At 32.9% G+C, this 22814-nt stretch overlaps 1 protein-coding gene and 1 non-coding gene across 2 annotated transcripts in view; both read left to right on the top strand.

The window, feature by feature from the left end:
• The window catches only part of LOC118197468 (nephrin-like), a 584671-nt gene that overhangs the window by 262310 nt on the left and 299547 nt on the right, over window positions 1-22814 (top strand). Inside the window, exons 5-6 of the mRNA XM_085822985.1 lie at window positions 4558-4710; window positions 22460-22627. Of these exons, the coding sequence (XP_085679111.1) occupies window positions 4558-4710; window positions 22460-22627 (321 nt within the window). The remainder of the gene's footprint in view (window positions 1-4557; window positions 4711-22459; window positions 22628-22814) is intronic.
• On the top strand, window positions 11813-11886 carry TRNAI-GAU (transfer RNA isoleucine (anticodon GAU)). The gene has a single exon. It is a non-coding gene; the product is annotated as a tRNA-Ile (tRNA).

The raw sequence follows: 22814 nt of genomic DNA, 5'->3' as shown, positions 1-22814 counted from the left end.
ATTAATATCAATTAAAATACCTAACTATTAACGTATGATACATAACCTCGACCTTTGGAGAATTAATAGTAATAACTAGAACTATTAAACACCCAATACTAAAAAAAGGAGGATAATTTGGTGTTTCATAGAAACTATTATAAGGCAGCAACAAGTTCAATATTTATTTTCAATTTCTAGAAGAAGAGCAAAGAACTAAAGAAAGTTTCAAATAAAATAATTTAACATTTTTCCAAAAGAAACAATTTCTAATTTTAGAAAGAAATTTAGTATAAATGGACAACTTTTGCAATCTTTTCAGCTTCAAAAGAACAAATGTTTCCTTTTTCACCCTCTACACACTATCAATTTCAAATATGTAACTTTATACCCAAAAACATGGGATGGAAATAATTTTTTCTGTACTCAAAGCAAGTGTAATTCTTTACTTCAAGTATTTCACTAGCTAGTGTAGAATTGGGTTAGATAATATTTACACTACTACAAATTTGTTTCTGCAAAGAATCTTGTTACATATGCAACTCATCAAATATCCTCAAAAAAGATCAGTAGTAATTGTATCGTGATATCAAATTATGTATCTAAATACTGAAACGGTGAATTGCAGTAACAGTATCAGGAAACTAGAAAATAGTATTTATCTTTTCAGAAGTACAGAAGAGTTTTCATTATTGTTTATAGATAGCTTACCAAGATTAGGAATAGCGAATGAATAAGTCAAAAACATAATTTCAGCATACAGTCTAAACGTGCTTTCAATACACTCAGGCACTGAAGTGGACTTTCTTTCCACCGACAGCGAGGCAGCCAATCCACTGGGGCAGTTAGCACATCGGCCAGATGGTGTCCGCCTAAAACATCGCGGACGAAACTTCGCGGAAAAACAACGCAAGGCGAAAACGTATTGGTACAGTGTGTGTATTTAATTATGGCAAAGCACACGAGGGCTATCTGCCTAAGGGGAGGGATGCCTTCGTGGAGGACTTTCTAAGGGAAACTGGCTCGTATACACGTTGCACATGGGGAAAACCACGAAAACGCCCATGCAGCCAGCCCGTTCGCGGGATTCGAACCTCGGACCGAACTACCAGTGTTCAGCGACTTACCGCTCGGGCGCTAGTGGGCAACGTATTGGTACAAAACATCGTGGAAGAAAAGAAAGCAAAGTGAAAACGTGGTACAAAATATCGTCGTTGAAAATAAAGCGGTTCAAAAACTTCGTAGCTTGAAAACATCGTCGTCGAAAATATCGTGGTAAAAAATAAAGTACCTACAAATCATCCCGTGACTATAACATCACACACATGCGATTTCATGTTCTAAAAGTTGTAAATGCATGTTCACATAATGATTTGGGTGCGCAAGAAGGAAAGATGGATTCTTTTAATTCTATGTTTCAGATTTTCGACGGAACTAATAAATTTTTGCTGAACAAATAAGAAGGAAACTTAAGCATTTAAAAATTAAATGTGAGTAGAAAATTAATGCAACTTATAGAATTTAATATAATTTTAAATGTATATAATTAATTAACAAAAACATTAATAAATTCACCTTTTCTTTATAAATGTTTACTGATAATTTTTTATGAAGAATACAGTCTAAAAATGTTTAGGAAAAGAAAGTTAAATAACGGCATGAGTTTACCTTTCTAAAAATTGCTTAGTTAATTATCAAATTCTTTTCTTTCACATTTGTTAATCTGGCTTTGTTTTAGTAAAAATTATATTTTGTTTTGCTCCTGTTTATTCTTAAAGTGTCATTAACATTTTCATATATAGCGTGCAATCAATTTTTCGGATGCCGGTTTGTTGACGAAAGTCAGTTACATAATACGTTAGTATGGGATTTCAAAAACGCATGTGTACGATATTATCGTCAAGCGATGATTTGTAGGTACTTTATTTTTTACAACGATATTTTCGACGACGATGTTTTAAACTGCGAAGTTTTTGAACTGCTTTATTTTCGACCACGATATTTTGTACCACAATATTTTGAAACTGCGATGTTATTTCTTGGCTGTGTTTTCTGCCACGATGTTTTGTTCCGTGACGTTTTCGCCTTGCTTTGTTGTATCCGCGATGTTTTCGGCTGTAACCCGTCCAGATAGCCTCGTTGACGGAATTAACTTCGTCCCCATAACACACTTTGGACTCAAGACTATAGTGCTCAAGACGACTGCTGGGGATGGTGCAAACAAATGCTGCACGAGACGATAGTGCAGTGATGAAAGAAGAGTGCAAGCAATACTAAAAATACTAAAATGTAAAATACTAAAATGCAAAATAATACATAAATAAAATAAGGCAAAACAGTGAAAATAATACATAAAATAAGGCATTGAAGTGGACTAAGAAAACGTCGTAAGTCTCCTTGTAAAATAAGGGGGCGTTAAAGGAAGGATAATGTATTTTAGCAGAAATAACAATAATATCGCAAATAATCTCTCTATATTTTACTCGGATATATTTGGATTCCACTGATGTTTCTGCTTTATTTTGAATTCTAAATACAGCTAATTATCTTTTGAATGCATTTATATGTAAATTGATTGAACATCGAAATAGTTACAATATCGGTTTATGCAGAAATTTTAAAGGTTTCAGTTCGTCTTTCCTGATTAAACTGGCACAGAAATTGGTTTATCAGTTTCCCTTGATCATCGTAACTAAGTTTTAAGTTTTCCTTGGCTTACCTTTATAGAGAAAAATTTATATTCCCTAAAGTACAAAAAGGTAATTTGTTTTGCTATCAAGAACGAAATCAATATGAAATTAGAAACTGTGATGTCTTTAGACGTGATTTTTATCATTGATCAGACATTTAAAGCATATATTTCCGTATTTCAATTCAGAAAATTAAGCATTCCTTATTTTTGGTGATAAAAAGAAGGAGCTTGTTATGTATTTAAACATGTTTAATCATATAAAATAGTATTTAAATTATCTTTTGTAAGCACATTTTCTAAATTTTTTATTTACGTTTTACTTCTTTTGTTATTTATTTAGGACAAAAGATATATGCATTTTAAAATGACTTTTTCACTTCTCAACTTTATGTTGAAATGGCCTTGCTTGTTTGGAAAATATTATTTCAAATATATTTAAACATAGCCTTATATGTATTGAAGATAACTACTAGAGTTTTAAGATTTGGATAAGAGCTTACTTCTGCTTTTTTTCAATCATTTTATGTTATAAATAAACAGAAACGAATTATTAATTATCCAATATAAGAAATTTTATTCCTAACCTTCTAGGTGAATTGATTCGTTGATATTTCAAATTATCAATTTCTGTAAGATTTACAAATTTTAGCACTACGGAAAAGGAATCATCCGACCTAAAAGGAGGAATTTATCCATAGAGTAATTTAATTAATTTCACAACATGTATCGTCCTCCCTCAAACATACCTTTACTCAATTCTTTATTATAGAAGTATTATAAAATCTGAGAGTACAGTAGAAAATCAAATAGTATCTATGAGGCTTAACAATTATTCATAGATATGTACAGAATTAAATCACATACTAGACGCCTCTTTGCAGTTTGCTGAAACTGTTTCAGATTGTGAAATTCGGTGCGGGGGGATTAATAATTAACTTTACCATATCCACAAGACATCGTCAATTATTTGTAAATATGTACAGAATTAAATTACATATTTGACGTCTCTTTGCAGCTTGCTGAATATATTTCAGACTGCGAAGTCCAGAGCAGAAGATCAATAATAAACTTTGCCATATCCACAATGCTTAATAGAAGTGATGCCTGTTAAAACTAATAGCTCTTCTGAAGTGTGTATTATAACCAAGTAATTTAAAACAGTTTGCGATTATAGGTATATTCTAAATCTGTTATTTGGCTACTTGTTAAATCAACTAATCTGGAAAGCATACATGCTGAAATTGTCGCGCGTTCTTCATATATTGAGTGCTTTTTGTTGGTTTTCATTTTGCCTTCACATCTCTCTATGTTACCTGCATCTTCTTAAACACGTTAAGTTTTCATTTTACTATGAAGACATGAATTGGAAAGGAGGAAATAAAGATACCAAAATGTATAAAGAATTGCTTCAGCTAAAAAAAAAGGCATCACATTACAAACAATTTTGAAGAAGAAAGATTATTATAATGTATCTCATCTCCGGTAGCTTTGTGCCTTGTGCAAGTTAAAAGAAGGCTGAGATGCGTATTATATTAGTTGTATAATTTTCTGATTTTGTAAGTAAGTGGAAAAAATCCTAACTTTTAAAATACTGTATTTCATTCCCTACTCGCAATTGGAAGCATTCTCCACAATTCTGGCTAGTTGCCTCGATTAAATAATGAATAAATCACAAGCTGCTATTTTTATTTTCACCTGTCGATAAATATTTCGAATAATTACCACACCTTTAACGGTAATTTTTTCTCTTCTTATAACTATGTTCTTCAAAACCTTATTGTTTTATTCTGAGAGTATCATTCCATGCATAATTTATGTTTCAATGGAGCAAAAGTATTTTTATGCCTTTTTCCTTTCTGATCCTTTCTCTTTTTTATCTCTTATAGTGCCTCCTAGAGCTTTGGAAATACGTGGGCACAAGAATGGAAGTACTGTTGAAATGAGGGAAGGGCAGAAGTTGTCTCTACAGTGTATTGCCAAAAACAGCAAACCGGCCACGAAGCTCAAATGGATGAGAAATGGCGTAGAAATTACCAAGGGTAAGCTCTAAATCAGATTTCAAAATTGCTTTACTTCGGTGCATTATTTATGGCCCTATTGGGCGATTAAAGGCCTCATACCCCTATGTTAGATATATTTAGACTTTATACTTGATTTATAGCATAATATTTAAATTTTATGGTAAATGCTGTCAACTTCAACATTTTTGATTCAAAGCTGAGGCCTGAATTTTATATTTTGTATTTTTATCATGCCACATTTTAAAAGGTTATTAAAGATATAACATTACCCTTACTTATTACAATCGCCAAAAAAAGCTAAATCTATCTTCAATTTGCTGGAATGAAATTCTCCCTCTAAATATTATTCATATTTAGAAAATTTAAACATTTAACAGTTTTTCCATATTAGCGAATCATCTATAAATTACATTTTTAAATTTTACGCTCATCTTTATTTGTTTGTTTAGTTGATTATGGTGGTGGTGTGTGGTGTATTTAATTATGGCAAAGCACACTAGGGCTATCTGCCTCAGGGGAGGGATGCCTTCGTGGAGGACTTCCTAAGGGGAACTGACTCGTATACACGTTACACATGGGGAAAACCACGAAAACGCCCATGCAGCCAGCCCGTTCGCGGGATTCGAACCTCGGACCGAACTACCAGTGTTCAGCGGCTTTACCACTCAGCCGCTGGTGGGCCCTTAGTTGATTATGGAAAAATGCCCGAGGGCTATTGTCTAATATGAAGGATGTTTTTATTGAGAAATTTCTAAGGGAAACTTGTCGTGTTCGTGGAGAAAACTACAAAAACACCAACTTATGTATGCTTACGAAACACCAATGTATGCTTACGAATATGAACATATTTTCTTAACAAAGAAAACGTTTCAGTGTAAAACATTAAATGTTCTTGAAAAAATTTTCTATTATATTATATTAGTCTAGAAACACACAAGGACAGAGGATATAATAGCAGTTAGGGAAAGAATCGTCTTCTAAATCCCTATAGATAAGTGATTAATGAAAGGTGAAAACAAATGACGATATTCACTTAAGCAGTACTGTTTTGTGGCTTTTTAAAATTTAAAAGAAATTCATTTTCAGAGTCCTCGAGGTCCTGATCATCCTAACGAAAAAGTAATATTTAAGTAGTTCATGAGCAAAAGAAAAATGCATGTTTTGCTATTGCAAACACACATTAACTTTATAGACAATATGAAAATTTTTATTTTTGAAAAATAGAGAGAAATTGCTTCATATTACAGTGATACTCTTGCGATACGGACAGTACACATTTGTGGGGAATTGTTCACATTTTATCACTTCATTTAATACAGTCAAAATGCATACCAAAGATGGTGTTTTCCAATGAAAAAGAAATCAAAATGGTTTTTCATCTTACTCGAACTATATATTTATGTAAATGATTCAAAATTTTAATTTTCGTACACTAAATAACTGCAATTTTTGAAAGAAATTTGGATGCTACTTATAAATTCTAAAATGATATAAGTAAATACGTACAAAAGATTAGCAAGCATTACTAAATTAAATAATTATAGGTATCGAAAGCAGTAATACTTGAAAACTGGTATCCATCACAGATATCGAGTACGGTAACACTTAAAATCAGAAAAAATCAAAAATCAAAAGTGGTAATAAAAATCACAGACTTTTTCACTGAGCTGAGAATGCCATGTGCTGCGACGTTTGCAAAATACTCTTCAAATCTCACCAATTTCCTGCTGCAGAATACTTGAAGCTGATATGAGGATTTATAGAATATTTGCTGGCACCTGCTTTTATTCACTGAAACTTTTAAAATAATAATTTTAAAAACTGTTGAAGTCGTCATACCGATATTTCTCCAAATCCTGCCAATCTAGCACTAAAGCTTTTAGTAAATTTATAGTATAAATAGTCTCAATATAGAATACCTTTATAGTCTTAACGATATATTAAGGTCTGCAAAAGTTAATTACAGACTCTAAGTATTAGGTATGGAAAATTTAATGAATTACAATGTAGTGTGAAAAATTATTCAATGCTTAATTAACAGCACTGAATAATTCTTAACAATATTCGCACGTAATATGTATAATAATTTGTGATTTCCTTAACAGTTTATTAATCAATAGAGATTTGTGCTCTATTCCATAATTATGACGATCATTTCATCCCATTTTATAAAGAATTTAATATCTTAAGAAGGAACTGTCGTGATATAATCAGTGTTTTTCCTCAAGTTGGAATATAATGAATAATTAAATATTTATTTCACCAGTTTAAAAAACAACTTTTACTGTAATCGCTTGTTTAATTTGTCAAGCATGCAGAAGAACTTAAATACTTTTGCTAAATCTAAAAATTATTTCCTCTAAATACCTTCTCTCCCGGTCAGATTAATCTTTAATTTACGCCATTTTAACATCATGCCCCTTCTTTCCCCACTGATGTAAAGGGAAAAAACTCACATTCCGCCTTTTGTATTACTTTGATATTGTGTACAATAAAATATAATTAAACATTTTGCAAGAAATCGCATAAAGATTCAACTAAAGCAACAAAAACCTAATTTCCGAGTAGGCACTTAATATAAAAAGAGAAAACTTAAAAATATCTTAATCAGTTTTTCAGCATATTTACTCACACTCTATACATTTATACTTCCGAGCTCATCTCTTTGGAATGAAAAAACAAAGGAATTTCATTTCTGCAAGTTACACCAGGATGTAATAAGTGTTCTGTCTTTAAATGATTAAATTTATTTACTTTCAAGTTTTAATGCTTCCTGTTCCTTTTTTTTTTTTACATTTTCTTTATAAAGGTGTACATTTTCTATTATTTTACAATTTCCTCGAAATACTTTCTCTTTTTTAATGCTATCTCAATTCTAGTAGTTTTTATTTTTGTCTTTAACACGCTCTTTAGCAGATAGTTCTACTTTACTAATTTGTAAACGTATAAAAAGTTTTTTATTATTATTTTGGAAAAATAAATTGTATGTGATTCAAATGTTAAAAAAGACTGCTGCAGTTTTGTAAAATAAAATATTTACTGATGAATTATATTCATTATTATTATTATGGCGACACACAAAAGTATCTACTAAGAGAAGGAATGTCTCCGTGGACCTCCCTTTAGAGGAAAGTGGTTCTTATCAACGTTACAGATTAAGAAAACCACAAACTTTTCATGAAGCAATCCTGTTCTCCAACTTAGGTCAAACTACCACTGTTCAACGACTTTAATATTTAGTTGCTGGAGATGCAGATTTCTGTTCTTCAAAAACACAATTTACTCTCCCGCTTTTCAATCTCCACTGTTACCGCAATAATAGCAAACATATAAGCATATAGTAAGCTTTTAGGTGCCCTTTAATTCATGAAAGTGAAATGAAAACCGAAGAAACTGTTCACATCTATGTACGATCAGTTTCATTTGGAGAACATTTTAGTTAAAATTATTACATTTTATAAAGATTAAGTGATAATAAGACAGTAGAATATCGGTTCTGAGTTTAACCTGGATTCTTTATGTAATGTAAAAAATGAATATGTTAGACTGAATCATCCTAAGCATAATGCAATTTTACAATTAAAACTTCAAAATAACTCGTTTAATATAATATAAATGTGAAATTATTTATTATAATTAATTAATTTTTAACGACTAAAATAAGTGATTCTTTAACCTATTGCCTGGGTAAATAATATTATATATGGCGTTAGAAATTCATTTTAATAATGCACATAGTAAAAACGTCATTTATTATGTATTATGAATTATATTAGTTATGTTATAAAATACACCTTTTTCTTCTTACATATAAATCACACTCGAAAGCAAAGAAAACGACACACAAAGAAAATGTTATCTTATTGTACTGGAATTTCTCATGCGAATATTTTTAAATTTTTCATTGGGTGAATCAGCTGGGGTTACAGAGCTTCCGGATAAATCATAAAACAGAAGAAATTCTAGAGCATAACATCCATTTATATTTGATTTCATCTATTCACTTCAATTGCATAAATGCCTCTGAGGTGCGAGCACAGTTGGAAGAAAATGTGAAATCTGCCTGAAGGAAGCAGACATACCAAAGCGAAGGATCGCTCGATATTTGGGTCCGAGCAATGAGTTGTATTTTAGACAAAATGTTGGGTACTCTGAATAATCACGTACTAAATTGAGAGTATGCAAGCTTTAATCTTACTTCAAATAAGTAATTTCATAAACAAGTACAGAAGCAAGCACTTTTATCCAGATTCGATATGATACACAATTAATTAAGAGGTCTTGAAGTGTAGTGTCATTTAACAGACGAATAAACACACAATCACAGCTGCATGAGTATTAATATTTATATTATTCCCTAAGTACCGCATTAATATGCCAAGTTGCCAATAAACATACAGTAATAATTTTATTATAATCTCCAAACTCCTTAGTAAATATTTGCATAGTAATACTTAGTTTTAAATATTCATCTCTATATACAAGGAAGAAGAGAAGAGCATTTAAACGACATACTTCGAGATTCTGGAATATCTAAAACAAAACTTACGCAATACTGAAGTATACCACACTGAGAGAGCTAGACTGCAAATGAATTGAAGTAATTTTTCTTAACACTGTCAGTCCTCTCCATCACGCTAAATAACAGTCCGGAATTGCGTCTGTACATCACATTGTAAACCATAACATTAACCACGATCGTCACATATTTTATTACATATAGCCTTCAAGATCCCGAAGACTGTCTGGAAACAATCTCCTTTCGTTGTTAGTAATCAGGATCTCTTTATCACTGTAGTACAGGCACTTTTATCTCTCAGTCATTTCTGAGATCTCTGTATAACTGGAACACTTCTTCTATGTAGGACAGAAAATCAGTTATCAGCTTATCTGTTATTTCTTAAATGTCCGTAAAACTGAAACATTTCATCCATGAAAGACACGAGTCAACAAGTCCAATTCAAGTTATATCCAATAAATTTTCTTTCATTCCTCGCATTCTTGCGAATCATCATTACACATCTCCGGTCTTTCTTTTCCATTACTATAAACTCATCTTCGAGATATCATCTGCATTTTGATTTTTTTCTCTTCTTCGTTTTCGCTAAACTCATCATCCAAATTAAAAGCAAAAAGCTCCTTTTCCGACAATATTTTTTAACTTCTGATTTAATTATTAATTAAAAATCTATCTTCTGATGAAACCATGCCTCATTTGAATTTAATTGGCCAATCTCTGTCATCCCACAACTTTTCCCTAAGAAGTTATAGCTACGCAGCTGTATAAAATTATGTACCTCAAATGTTTTTCTACTTTAACCGAAAGAAATGCAACTAGCCTATTTCCCTCATTTTCAAGCCTTTGGAATTCATAGACAGATTCTCACACCGAGACAAAAAAGCCCTCTAAATAATAATAATCTTAGTACACATTCTGTCTACCTTCTGTTTTCTTTACAGTACAAGTATCATATAAGCAATAAAAATGCGCTATGCTCCAAGTCAAAACTTTGTACAGAACCTACCGCTATAGCTGACCTAATTCATTATATTTATTAACAATAATTATTCAGCTTTCCTTTTTTAACAGTTCAAGGAATGGAAACTCTTTTATTTAAAGAACACGTCCGTTCCTCTTCATCCACAGTCCGCAGATCAAAAATGCTTAACTCCTTAAGGAAACAGAACACATTCTCCCTCTTCACAAAAGGTAAAAATATCTTTTATTCACATTCCATTTATCCTTTCGCCGGCACCTGTAATTTTACTGCTCATATCCCAATTAATCATGGAATTGTGAAATATTTAGAAATAATCATAAAGCCATATCTCTACATAACAGATGTCGTCATTGAATGCTGTTGACAGGAATGGTTGAAACAGAGAAAAACACAGGGCCAAGAGAGCAACAGTCAAACTAGTGAAGTAAGGGGAGTGTGAGGATGTAGCTCTTAGAAATGTGGCTCGTGCAGTACTTGGTTCGTCATTATTAGCAATGGGACAAGTAATCGGGACACTAGTCATGACAAAGACCGTTGAAAAACAAAAAATATGATTTTCTCTTACGAAATAAACCTCACTGCGAACGCGGAAGAGAGGGCTTAGAGTGGTACCGGTCTCATTTTACCTGGAACTTCAGTGACTTTGTAGAAATAGCTTCAGCAGAGTCCCACTTACTGACCGTTGAGTCTATCATGCAATTGGAAAATATAAAGCTATGATCTGGGCTGCCATTTCATTTCATAACCCGATCCCATAATTGTCTCCCGTGACACTCATACATCACTGTGGTATTTCAATGATATTCACAGTCCTTTATGTTGCTCTTTTTTCAACAAAGAAGACAAGACACAAAGGCTTATATTTCAAAATTAGAACTGCTCAGCTACATTCTGCAGTCCTTTCTGCTGATTGTCTTCATAGCTGTTCATGTTCAGTTCCCTAACCAATTACATCGCAAGCTCTGTTTTCCCACAGAGCATGTCTGGATCTTATGAGCAGGCGTTTCCGTCAGTCCTAGAACTTGAAAGAGTGCCAGAGTCAGCCTCCATTCTAAGTGTATCTTGTCCTTTTCTTTTTTTTTTCTAGACAGTGTACATTAAAATAATTATGAAGCAATGTTTTATAGATTACATCAATTAGATGATATTCCTTCTATTAAATCAATAAATTGTGAAGACGTTCAGAAAATCATCAGTATGATAAGGTATAAGTTTATATGCAACTTACGAAAATTCGCAATTTCGTAAGCGCGCAAAAACATATATTTACATGTAATAGTAGCATAATTAATACGCATATACACTAATCAATATAGCAGTTTCTTACGAAATTATAAATACAGAATTGTGGAATAACATTAGTTGACAGGCATGTTTTATATAAAATAAATTTAATTATAGCTTTATCGTAGGGATAACAGGGTAACAGCATTTATTAGGAGAATGGAAAAAGTAAGCATTCACAGTACAGCAACGATCAACATTACTACAACTCTATAGCTGAAGTTCAGAGCTTAAAGTTTGCAGATTGCCCAAAAACATAGATGGCATCATTTATTGCTCTGAAAGGCGAACACTCCCACTTTCCTCCACTTTCTCTACTCCCACTTTCCTAGCGTGCCTTCGTGGTGTAGTGGTTTTGCACGCTGGGCTGATATTCCAAAGGTCCGAGGTTCGATTCCCGGCGAAGGCGTTTGCTAACTTTTCATCTCTCCTGCTTTTTCAATTAGCCTAATGTCTCCACAGTGGCGCCCGAACTAAAAGGGTGTTGGATGAGGATTTTCCATACCTAGGATTTGGCGATTGAGTCCCCTAAAAACACCAGTCGCCCTTTAAAAAGGGGAGTATATAAGGTATTTCTCCCACTTTTTTAGCGTGCCTTCGTGGTGTAGTGGTTCTGTACGCTAGGCCAGTATTACAGAGGTCCGTGGTTCGATTCCCGGCGAAGGCGTTTGCTAATTTTTCATCTCTTTGGCTTTTCCAATTAACCTAATGTCTCTACAACACAAGCTAATAAAGAAAAGGAAATCACATTAATCATTGCATCTCCTGACATTCGGAGGTATAAAATGTACAAGAAGGCAGTTGTTGATAAATTTCATAATAGAAAAATTTTATAAATTATATTGGATATAGAACTCGAGGGTTAACTGTCTAACGAGGGAGACATTCTGGGAGCAATTTCTAAGGTAAGCTGGCTCCATTTTCCGATAGACACGAGGCAAAACCCGAAAATCTAATGCAGCTATCCTTTTTCCAGAATTTGAGCTCAGGTCGACGTACTTGTGTTCAATGCCTGCATATTGTATTTAGATAACCTGGATAATATAGTTAGAACATTAAAATAAACTTGCATATTTCTTACAGACGTCAATACAAGTCTCTATAAGGTTTTCGTATGACAAATTACTTTGTTAATATACTAGATATTTAGTATTATCTACAGGTTACTATTTTCAGTTTTAATTCAGTAAAGACCCAGAAAGCTATATTTTCGTTATTTCATATTATTTCCAATATTTCTACATATTTTAATAAGTTTAAAATGTAAAAAAATACTTCCACCTGAAACGTTGATAGATGTTTATTAATATGAATTATTGGATATACTTCTGTTTACTTGTTTTGTAGCCTAATAATATGAATAATATTTGTTTTAATTTCTTTCTAATGTAGCTTTAATTCAAAAATCAAAGCACTCATTCAAGAACACATTTCTTAATAATTTTATTACAAATAATTTATGATTGAAATACTTTACTTTTAAATTAAATTTTCGAATCTCTTTATTGTAAAAGTTTAAAGAACGTTAGGAATTTAAATGCAGTTTTAAAACATTAATGACATTATTATTTTACTTTACATCTTTGACAAATTTTGTTTTAAATATATTTTATTACATTAATAAAACCAAGTTTCACCGAAATGAAATAATATTTATTAAAAAATAACATTGTAAGTAAAAATAACACTGTGGCTATGTTTCAAATAATGAATCAACTCACGATGTTTCAAATAATCACACTATTTTAAGATACAATTATTATTTCTAGTAATCCAAAATGTTTCTCCGATGAAGTTAAGGAGTCATATATATATGTTTACAGAAAATAAATATTTATTTCCTCTTTAACAAAATAATGCCCTCATATAAAATTAATTAATTCTATATAAATATATTATCTATATATTCCTATTCTTAAGCGTATTTGTGATTACATTGCATTCAAATATATATTTTGAAATAAATATTATTTTGTGTTAGGACGGATGTTTTGAAGCTTGGTTTTTCCATTCCAAAAGATTTCCATTTCCTTGTTAGTACTATTTCAATGTTTTTATCCTTTCAGTCAAATACAGCTGCAAAGTTTAAACGATTGAAGACTATGAACATTTCTTTCGTTTTGCTTAGATTCCTACAAATATGTTTTGAATAAGCAATGGAAAACTTTGCTTCACTGCTTTCATATTTAAATTTAGTTTCTTCTTTGACCGCAGCAGATTGACCGCAGCAGATTTCTTCTTTGACCGCAGAGATTAGTGCAGCTAAGGCACGACTAAACGGAATGATTGACAGTATGGTCATGTTTGAAGCACTGTATTTATTTTCTTTTCTCATTGATATGGACCAGGAATGATGATATACTGGCATTCATGGAAAACATGGCTCTCCAAAGGCATCCCCCCGGCACGACTTTTAAGTTGCATCTTAAAAATAACTAATTAAAAAACATTTTATTTCTTAGAACAATTATATATTTTAAATTAGAAGAATAAAATTGCGTACCAAGAACAATGAAATTAAAAAAATCTGTTAGCTGTTTTAACAACGCTAAATAAAAGAAAAAAATGAAGCAAAGATATTGCTTCCAAGCTATGACGCAGATAAAATCACATGATTCAGAAAGGCCAAGAAAGGGGTTAAAACAGATATTTATTGGATTGATGATTATTTTTATTTTACAAAGGAAATAGTTCTGTTAGTTTCGATGTGTTTACTTAATGTTCACATTTAACTTTTCAACTTTTATTTACCATCCGATTTTATTTGCGCCAAGATACTGAAGTAAACATTTTCTCTAGTTATTTTCTATATTTTCATTGAAAGGCTTCTCTTGATGCCTTAAATTGTGTGCTAAATAAATATTTCTATTTTCACTTGAGAAAATTTTGCATCAAGTATCTTGCGATTAGCGCACCTTTTTATAAAACTCCTCATCTCATGTAATATTGTACAGGTCAAAATATTTTTAATGATAGCAGCTATGGGGTTGTCTCAGCCTTTCATCTCTAAAGTGAGTCTATAAAATGAGTACCCAGTTCGCTTGAGGAGTAAACACCAGGGGTCCTGCGACAAACTGATCACTTGTCCAGGGTAAGATGTATAAGCAACCCGGGAGCCCACGGTCTAGAAAGCAGATATCAGGGCACTGAATCAGCAATCCTTACATTGGCATTGCTGATTCTGAACTGCAGCGAGACGTTGCTGTTTTTGAATTGCTGAAAGAAGAATACCTATCGTGTAGAAACGTTATTTTTGTGAATATATTAATGTAAAATAAGCAAAATAGTTGCCTTACGTAGATCCAATCGTACTGCTATCTTCTTGACTATTAATCTCAAATAATTCAACATTTTTCATGCACTCAAGCAATGTTTTTATAACGTCCATGCTTCCAATTGTTTACCTTTATGAGAATCATTGTCTATAAATGCGAAATTATTTTTCGTTTTCTTTCACTGTAGAACAGAAAGAACTAGCATGCACATGATCGAAGCGTTTCAATACACGTTTTAAACATCGTAGACATGTTTCTTCTCTCAAACAGTCAAAAACGGAACATTGTTAATGAAACTTTCAAATTCATTCATTTAGTATTGTCCTTACATAGCTTCAGGAGCAACTGATTGTTAAACAAATGTTATATTGACACCATAAACTTTTGGATCTGCATACGTACAACGGATTATATGATAGAGAAAAGCAACAATTGATTTTTTGAAACCCTTTCTACCGCAATTCGATTAAATGTGTCAATTCCACCCTAAACCCGTGCATGTATAAGCAAGGGTTACATGAGCGGATACCAAATTATGCTGAATTAGTAAGGGGGTAAAAGATCAAATAGTATTATGCAGTTTAAAATCGTCTATTCAGTTATATCTTTTGAAACTTCATAACATTCGTTCACTATTTATTAGATTTCGTGCATGCATAATCAATCATAAATAAAGGTAAAATATATGGCAATGATTCAAAGCGAATTCAAAATGATTTATTGTTATCAAATACTTTATGAATTGGAAATTTTCCCTTTAATATTTAATTTGCATTACGTTTAAGAAGAAAAAAGCTCAGGTACCACATGCTGCAAGAAATTATCAATATCTTACCAATTCAATGCTACTTTCAGAACTTTTATCGATAAAGTCAGGTTCAAATTATTGCACTTAGAATTACTTTATGGACAGCTAATTTTGGTAACAGATGACAGCAATTACACATTAAAAAATGGCAACACCAACAACTGGAATCTCGTTAGATCCTTTGCTCTCCATCCGTCTTGCATGGTGCAGGGCATCATCAATCGATTTCTCGATAACGATTTCTTTCAAAACTGAAAAATTACACTCTAAAGCAGGGTAATTAATTACTAACAAATTACCCTTCTTCGCGAAGGTAATTAATGAAAGGAAGAAATGAGTGTTTAAGAAATTGCGATTTCTATAGCAGCCACTTGGAAATGATGAGAAACAATTGAAAAGGTGTCAAAATATTGATTCTTTTCTCCTGGTAAGATTTAAAAAGGAAAGGAATTTAGCTCAGTAAATTTCTATCATGTATTTCAAACTTCTGAAATGATATCAGTTTCGGAAGAAATCATTTCTGTATTATTTTTGAGTTTATGCAAGGCTCTAAATCTATTTTGAATAAAGCACTTGAGAGCATACAAAGCGAAACGATTGCATTATTAATATAAAATTTAAAAAATCTACGTAATATTTTATATTTTGCATGTAACATCTAGTATTTTCTTTTAAGAGTATTTAAAGTTATTTTCTCCCTCCTTCCAGCATGCCTTTGTGGTGTAACGGTTAGCACCCTCGGCGCAAATTTGAGTGGTCATGTTCGAGTCCTTACGAGGGCATAGCTCATTTTTCATGTACTCCTGATTTAAAAATGACCTAATGACTTTACAGTAGCATCTGAACCAAAAAGGTGGTGGATGGTGATTCTTCACCACCAGGATTTGGCGATTGGGTCTCCTAATCTCCGTTCGTCCTTTACAAGGGCGTACTTTCTGTCTACTTCCAGCACGCCTTCGTGGTGTAACGTTAGCACACTCGGCGGGTATTCGAGAAGCCCAGGTTCGAGGTCTGCGAGAGCATTGCTCATTTTACATGTACTTCTGCTTTAAAAATAACTTAATAACTCTACAGCATTTTAATTCTCACAAAAGTACAGATTATTTCATTTATGGATATCATTTATATAAAATATTCTTATGTAATTCTATGTAAAATCCTATGTAAATGGCAGCTTTCCCTGTGAGTGATTCGTTTTCGATTTTCTGACGCACTCTCAAAATCCAAAAGCAGATCAACTCAAAATTTTTCATACTGGTAAGAAAAAGGTTAGATTAGATCATAACCCATTTCCCAGAACATCATATTACGCAACTTTCTTTTAGTAGCATAAAAAACAAACTCCGCTACTAATTTAGATGTACAAGCAATTTAACTTTGCATTATGCAGTGAAAAACTGAAGTCACGTGCATCATGTGCATGAATGCAGCAGGCTTAAGCGCGCTCAAAAAATCTTATTACGGTTACCAGAGTTATACGAGTATAATGATTATCAATCTCTATTTTAATAAATTATATGACCACAGTTTAATTATTACCACAGTTTAACGACTTGAACAATTATATTTTCTCGTTAAGACTGAACGACACACTACCGGACATTGAAAATGCAACACCAAGAAGGAGTGGCCCGAAAATTATTCAAATTTCAGGTTGGACTCACGTCAGCGAGTTATGTGAATGATGCCAAATGCGCAGCTCTCCAGCGCACGTTTAAGATGATATAAGGGAAGGAATTTGCAGAATGTTTTCGTGCCGTTATTTTTGCTAGGGAAATAGTCGTACAAAATTTGTTCTTGTCTCAGAGGACGCGTGCGATAGCAGAAAATGCCAGTACGTCGTCAACGGAGGCAGTTCCAGCAGACAGACGATTTTACGAATGGCATGGTGATCAGACTGAGAAGGGCAAGTTGGTCCATACCTCAAATCTCAGCTGACACTCACCTGGATCACAGTGTACCGGCTGTAGCAACGGTGGCTGGAACAAGGGAATGTGGCAAGTTCGAGGAGTGCCGGTGCACATATTTCACAAGTGCACATATGTGTAGCCACCGAGGGAGTGGCTTCTAGGATGGACCTATGAGGATCCAGCAATATTTCTGTCATGTCACATGACCTTTCGCGTGCTTTAATATGGTTGAAAACATTTTGCCACGCAATTTGCTGTACAAAATAATGAAAGCATCGTCAATTTCTTCTGAAAATTTTCATTGCGAAGTTAGATCAAATATAAGCAGTTGTGAAGATTTCACTACATGGTTGAAAGAATTTGAAATAAATGTTGGACACCCCGTAAAAATATCCATATGAAGTATTACTTAATAAGTGGTAAATAATACGAAGAAATAAATATGTGATAAAGATCTGAACCCAAATGCTATCTTTACATAAAACTATGCATAGAAGAAAATTATTTGCACCAATTATATATTATGTACATAGAAGTCAGCCCTTTTTATTGCAGTCTATGTGAAAAAAATGTTTTATAATAATAGCCAATGTAGAATTTTACTAATTTGCATTCGTATATATTTAGTATGTTAAATTTCACATTTAAGAACTGCTCATTATTAAATCTACTGTCTACACAAGCAAGGCTTATCAAACAGAATGAATTTATCTTATTCACAACAAAAATATTCATTTATTCAGATATAACATTTAATACTAACAATGGATATAATCGTGTTACACACATTATTCTGCATTTTACACTTTCACAATCAAAAGAATGCAAACACTGAAATAAGAAAACACTAGATTTATTGTAACTCTTTCAGTTCTTCTCAGCTCAATTAAAAAAAATAAAATAAAAAAAAAAACCTATGCACTTAAATTCTCTTAATCTACAGCTGTTACTAAAAGCATAATATTAAGGCTAATTGTAGCTTGAGTCATTTTTCTCGATGTAAAGAGCGATAATATGCCATGAACATCAATCCAAATATTAATGCGTGATAAAAATCGCGAAAGTGAAATGTCAGCGATTAATTAAAATCATAAAATAAAAGCACTACGGGATTTTCTACTATGACGCCATACATTTATAACTACGAAGCAAACGCAAATTAAAACGTAAACGCTCGCATGCACGAAGATTTAGCGTCACAAGAGCAATAGAAGCTCATTGGTCCATTTTTTAAAGCATTCCCTCGGTGTCTACGTTGATGTGCACTTGTGAAATATGCTGCTGGTGCAGCCAGCACTCGAGTGACGTGAGCACTCGTGGTTCGACGCATCCGCCGACAAGCGGTGGAGCACGCGCAAGCCACTTCTACCTGCATTCCTGAGCATATTCAGGACACCCTGTATGTCCTATATTGACAAAAACCATTTGCCGTCGATTGGTAGTTAGTGGTCTGCACTTGTGGGGTTCGTTAAAAAGACCCCTATTTACCACACCAGCATAGACGCCAACGTTTTCCATGTTGCCTGGCTAGAGCAATATGGACGATGGAATAGCAACGGATCTTGTTCTCAGGTGATTCACGCTTCTGTTTCTGCAATGATAGTTGTTGTGTGAGAGTGTGGCATCGATGTGGAGACTAGTGTAATCCCTCCGCAGTTGTGGAACGCCCCACCGCGCGACAAAGCAGCATCATCGTTTGGGGTGCAATTGCGTAAGATTCAAGTCACCTCTAGTTCGTATTCAGGACACTATGACAGCCCAACGATACATAGATTATATTATGTGTTGCTGTCTACGTCCAAGGAGTGGCCAGTGCCCTTAATCAGCAGAATAACGCCTTACCACGCACTGCTCACATCAGTCAACTTGCTCTTCTCTGGCTACCGTTCGCCAATCGAGCTCATTTGGGATGTGACTGGACGCCATTTGCAGACCCTGCCATTCCCACGTTCAGACGACGAACTGTGGCAAATGGTTGATAGGGAATGAAGTGCCATTCCTCAGGCCACGATCCGTACTCTCATTGATTCTGTATCCAGACGTGTTGCTTCGTGTATCGCCGCCCTAGGTGGTCCTACAACCTACTGAGCCGACGTTGTTCTCGTTCTGTATTATGCATATAATTTCGAAATAATGATCTTTTATTGTTCGTTGCTTTCTCTCTCCCGATTACCGAGTTACATCACTTTCTGGCTACTCCTCCTTGGTGTTGCATTTTCAATGTCGGGTAGTATATATTCTCAAAGTTAAGAGAAAAACTAAAACCAAGAAAATAATGTTATCTTAAACATCTCATGAAAACTTTGAAGAAATGAAGAAATTGTATTTTTTTCTCAGGTTTATTTTTATTTCTAGAAGCTGTAATTATTTTAAGTGTGCAATTTATGAACAGAATTAAAGAGATATAAAATTAGCGCTTTTACTTCCTTGTACGAAGCAAAGGAAGTATTGTAATCATGAAAAATTCCTTTTAAAATATCCATTTTGACTGCTATCGAATGCAAATAAACGATGTGTTTGCGTGACATCTATAGATAAGAACAGAATAAAGGACTCTTTTCCCCAAAGGAATTGTAAAATTGATTTAAAATGGACTCAGAAGAGATTTTTTCATAGTCGTCTACGTATATGTATGTATTTCACAAAACTCAAAAACGAGTAGCCTCAGAACGTTGAAATTTCGTATATAGAGCTGCTATAACATGTAGTTGTGCAACTCCCTTTTTGGTTGCCAAACGTATATGCATATACATATATATACCCACGCTTTACTCGGCTCAATGAGCTTTTTTTATTCTTATATGTTGCCAAATTGTGTATATTTTGCTTTAAAAGTGATTGAACAATGTCGTTCTTATCTTACGGTTGAGGATTTTATGCCTTTAGTTAATCTGCATGCAATATTTGTAGAATTATCAGCAATTTAAAAGTTGTGTAAGTGGGCTAAGCCTATATTTTTTACCATAGCAGCCATAATTGATTACATTTGAAACTTAACAGCATCGTGAATTAATTCTTTCTGCATTTTCAGTGTCTTTTTGCCGAGTGGGACAAAAACGAAACTTTTAGTTTTGTGCTCCGAAAAATCTGCCTTCTTGAAAATATTGAAAAATTAGCAGCACATACTGTCGCCAGTCTGCTTAGACTGAGGAGAATATTTACGAGTAGCGCATGCGCATTTGGTAGGCATTGCTGAGTGGTCTGTGAAAAACTGCTACTGTTTCTTTTTTATTTGTTTATTTTTTTATACAACGCTTTAGGTTTATTATTTGAATAGAACACGTGGCAATGATTAGCTAGTTATTTAGATGATATAACATTTGCGCATTCTGAGTTAGAAAATGGATGACATGGGACGCTGTTAAGTGAACTTAGCGCCAGAGTGTCGCTATGGTAAATACATATAGTGAATTTTAAAGAGTGCATTTATTCTACTGTCTTTTATGCGCTATTGATGAAGTAGATTTAATTCTATTCAATAAGTTTAAATAAAATGCAGGAAAAATGCGTATAATTTAATATTCCGTACAAGGAAGTGAGGTGGTGTACACATCAGATTTTTTTTTAATTTAATCACCATGCATGTTTTGGGGAGGGGGGGCTTTTATTCATTATTTTTAGCAACAGTATTTGCAAGACGTTTATCCTCAGTATTTAAAATGTAAGAGTAGTTTTTCACTGTATAACGATTTAAAAGAAAGTTTCTCAGATGTTCAGAAGTGGCTTCTCAGATTATTCTAAGATGTCTTAGAATTTGCTGAAATTTGCTGAAAATTTAAGTACTTTCTATATGTGTTTTTATAGAAGATGCGATGTTTTTATATTCCTAACAATACTAGATGTTTGTATTTTATAGTTGATACATTATTCTCGGGAATAGTGCTCGTAAGAATGTTATAAGGTATAATAAAAGTTAGTTTACGTTCATAAATAGCATAAAATAATAATAAATTATGATTTTAAAAGGATTTTATAATATGACCTTTCGTCCTTCATTCTAATACCTAACCTAAATGAAAAGGATCATTACAAAACAGTTCATAGTTCAGAATGCACGTGTTTTACTGTACACATTGCATCTATTGAATGAGATATAAAACAACAGTGTAAACATGAGTGCTTTCATTTACATGCAGACCATACATAAAATCAACATTTCTCAGTATATTACCCTTTTACATTCGACATTCTTTGCAAGCAAAGACTGAAAGAATTACACTGATGTTATCTTCAAACACTATCTTTATAAGGGCATTAATGCTCTTTTGGAATTCATTAATCCTCTTTGCATTATTTCAACGAACATCATGTTAAAATTAAGAAAATGTAACAACTAATAATTAAGAGGAATCAAATACTGAGTGTTTGGTGCAGAAACAATCTGTATTTATCAAAACGATCCGGATAAAAATATCATGTGATTCCTTTCACCATAGAATTATTAGCTAATATAATTCTTCTGAAAGATATTCTTCATAAATGTTCCTGCCACGTATTCTGATAGCCCTTTCATTGACAGTTAACGTTATTTTGTTAAACCATAAGCGAATGTACCCCTCACTTTAAAAATCACAGGTTTCCAGGAAAACCAAAATTCTGAAACTTAACTAGTGATAGCTTCAAAACCTCCCACTCCCATCTTTATTACATGACTTTATACCCAACACATTACATATACTAAAAAAATTAAAAGATATTTACGTAAAGAATTGCTTAGCTCGTATTATGTAAATTCAATCCTTAAATTAATTTATCTGTAAGCATTACTTTACGCAATCGTGAACTTATTTTTACAGTAAATCATGTACTTTTAGTTTAGTTGTATTGTGTTATTTAACATTATAGGATTAATAATGTACAATTTAATATTAAAAATAGACACATGAGACTTCGATAGGAATACAGAGTCTCCATTATTAAAAGAAGGATTAAGAGAGTGTAAATGCAATCTTAACTTAAATGAATAATTTTTCTGATTTTTATTTGTAGATATTACTCCTATGAAGGAAGACGAATCCTCTTCAACCTTGAAAACCACTTCAATCTCCATTACCTTGTCTCCGAAGTTAGATGACAATGGAGCCATTTACAGCTGTGTTGGTGAACATTCAGCAGTTTCCAGACCATTGAGAACTAACGTCTTCTTGAGTGTCTTATGTAAGTCATTTGAATGCATATTTCGTTATACGAAAGATTGCTTGTTATAAACATTAAATTTTTATGAACTTAAGTCAAGATAACTTTACTAAGTAAAGTTTACTTAACTTTTATAAACTTAAGGTCATAGGTTCTGTGTGAGAAATACTTAATACAAGTTAATATAATTCCTTGGGCACAGCAAACA

The sequence above is a fragment of the Stegodyphus dumicola genome, chromosome 8 (assembly GCF_044657685.1).
Source record: "Stegodyphus dumicola isolate Sdum_Otavi_A_Nest chromosome 8, ASM4465768v1".
Classification (NCBI taxonomy): domain Eukaryota; kingdom Metazoa; phylum Arthropoda; class Arachnida; order Araneae; family Eresidae; genus Stegodyphus; species Stegodyphus dumicola.
This window is presented reverse-complemented; position numbering and strand designations above follow the sequence as displayed.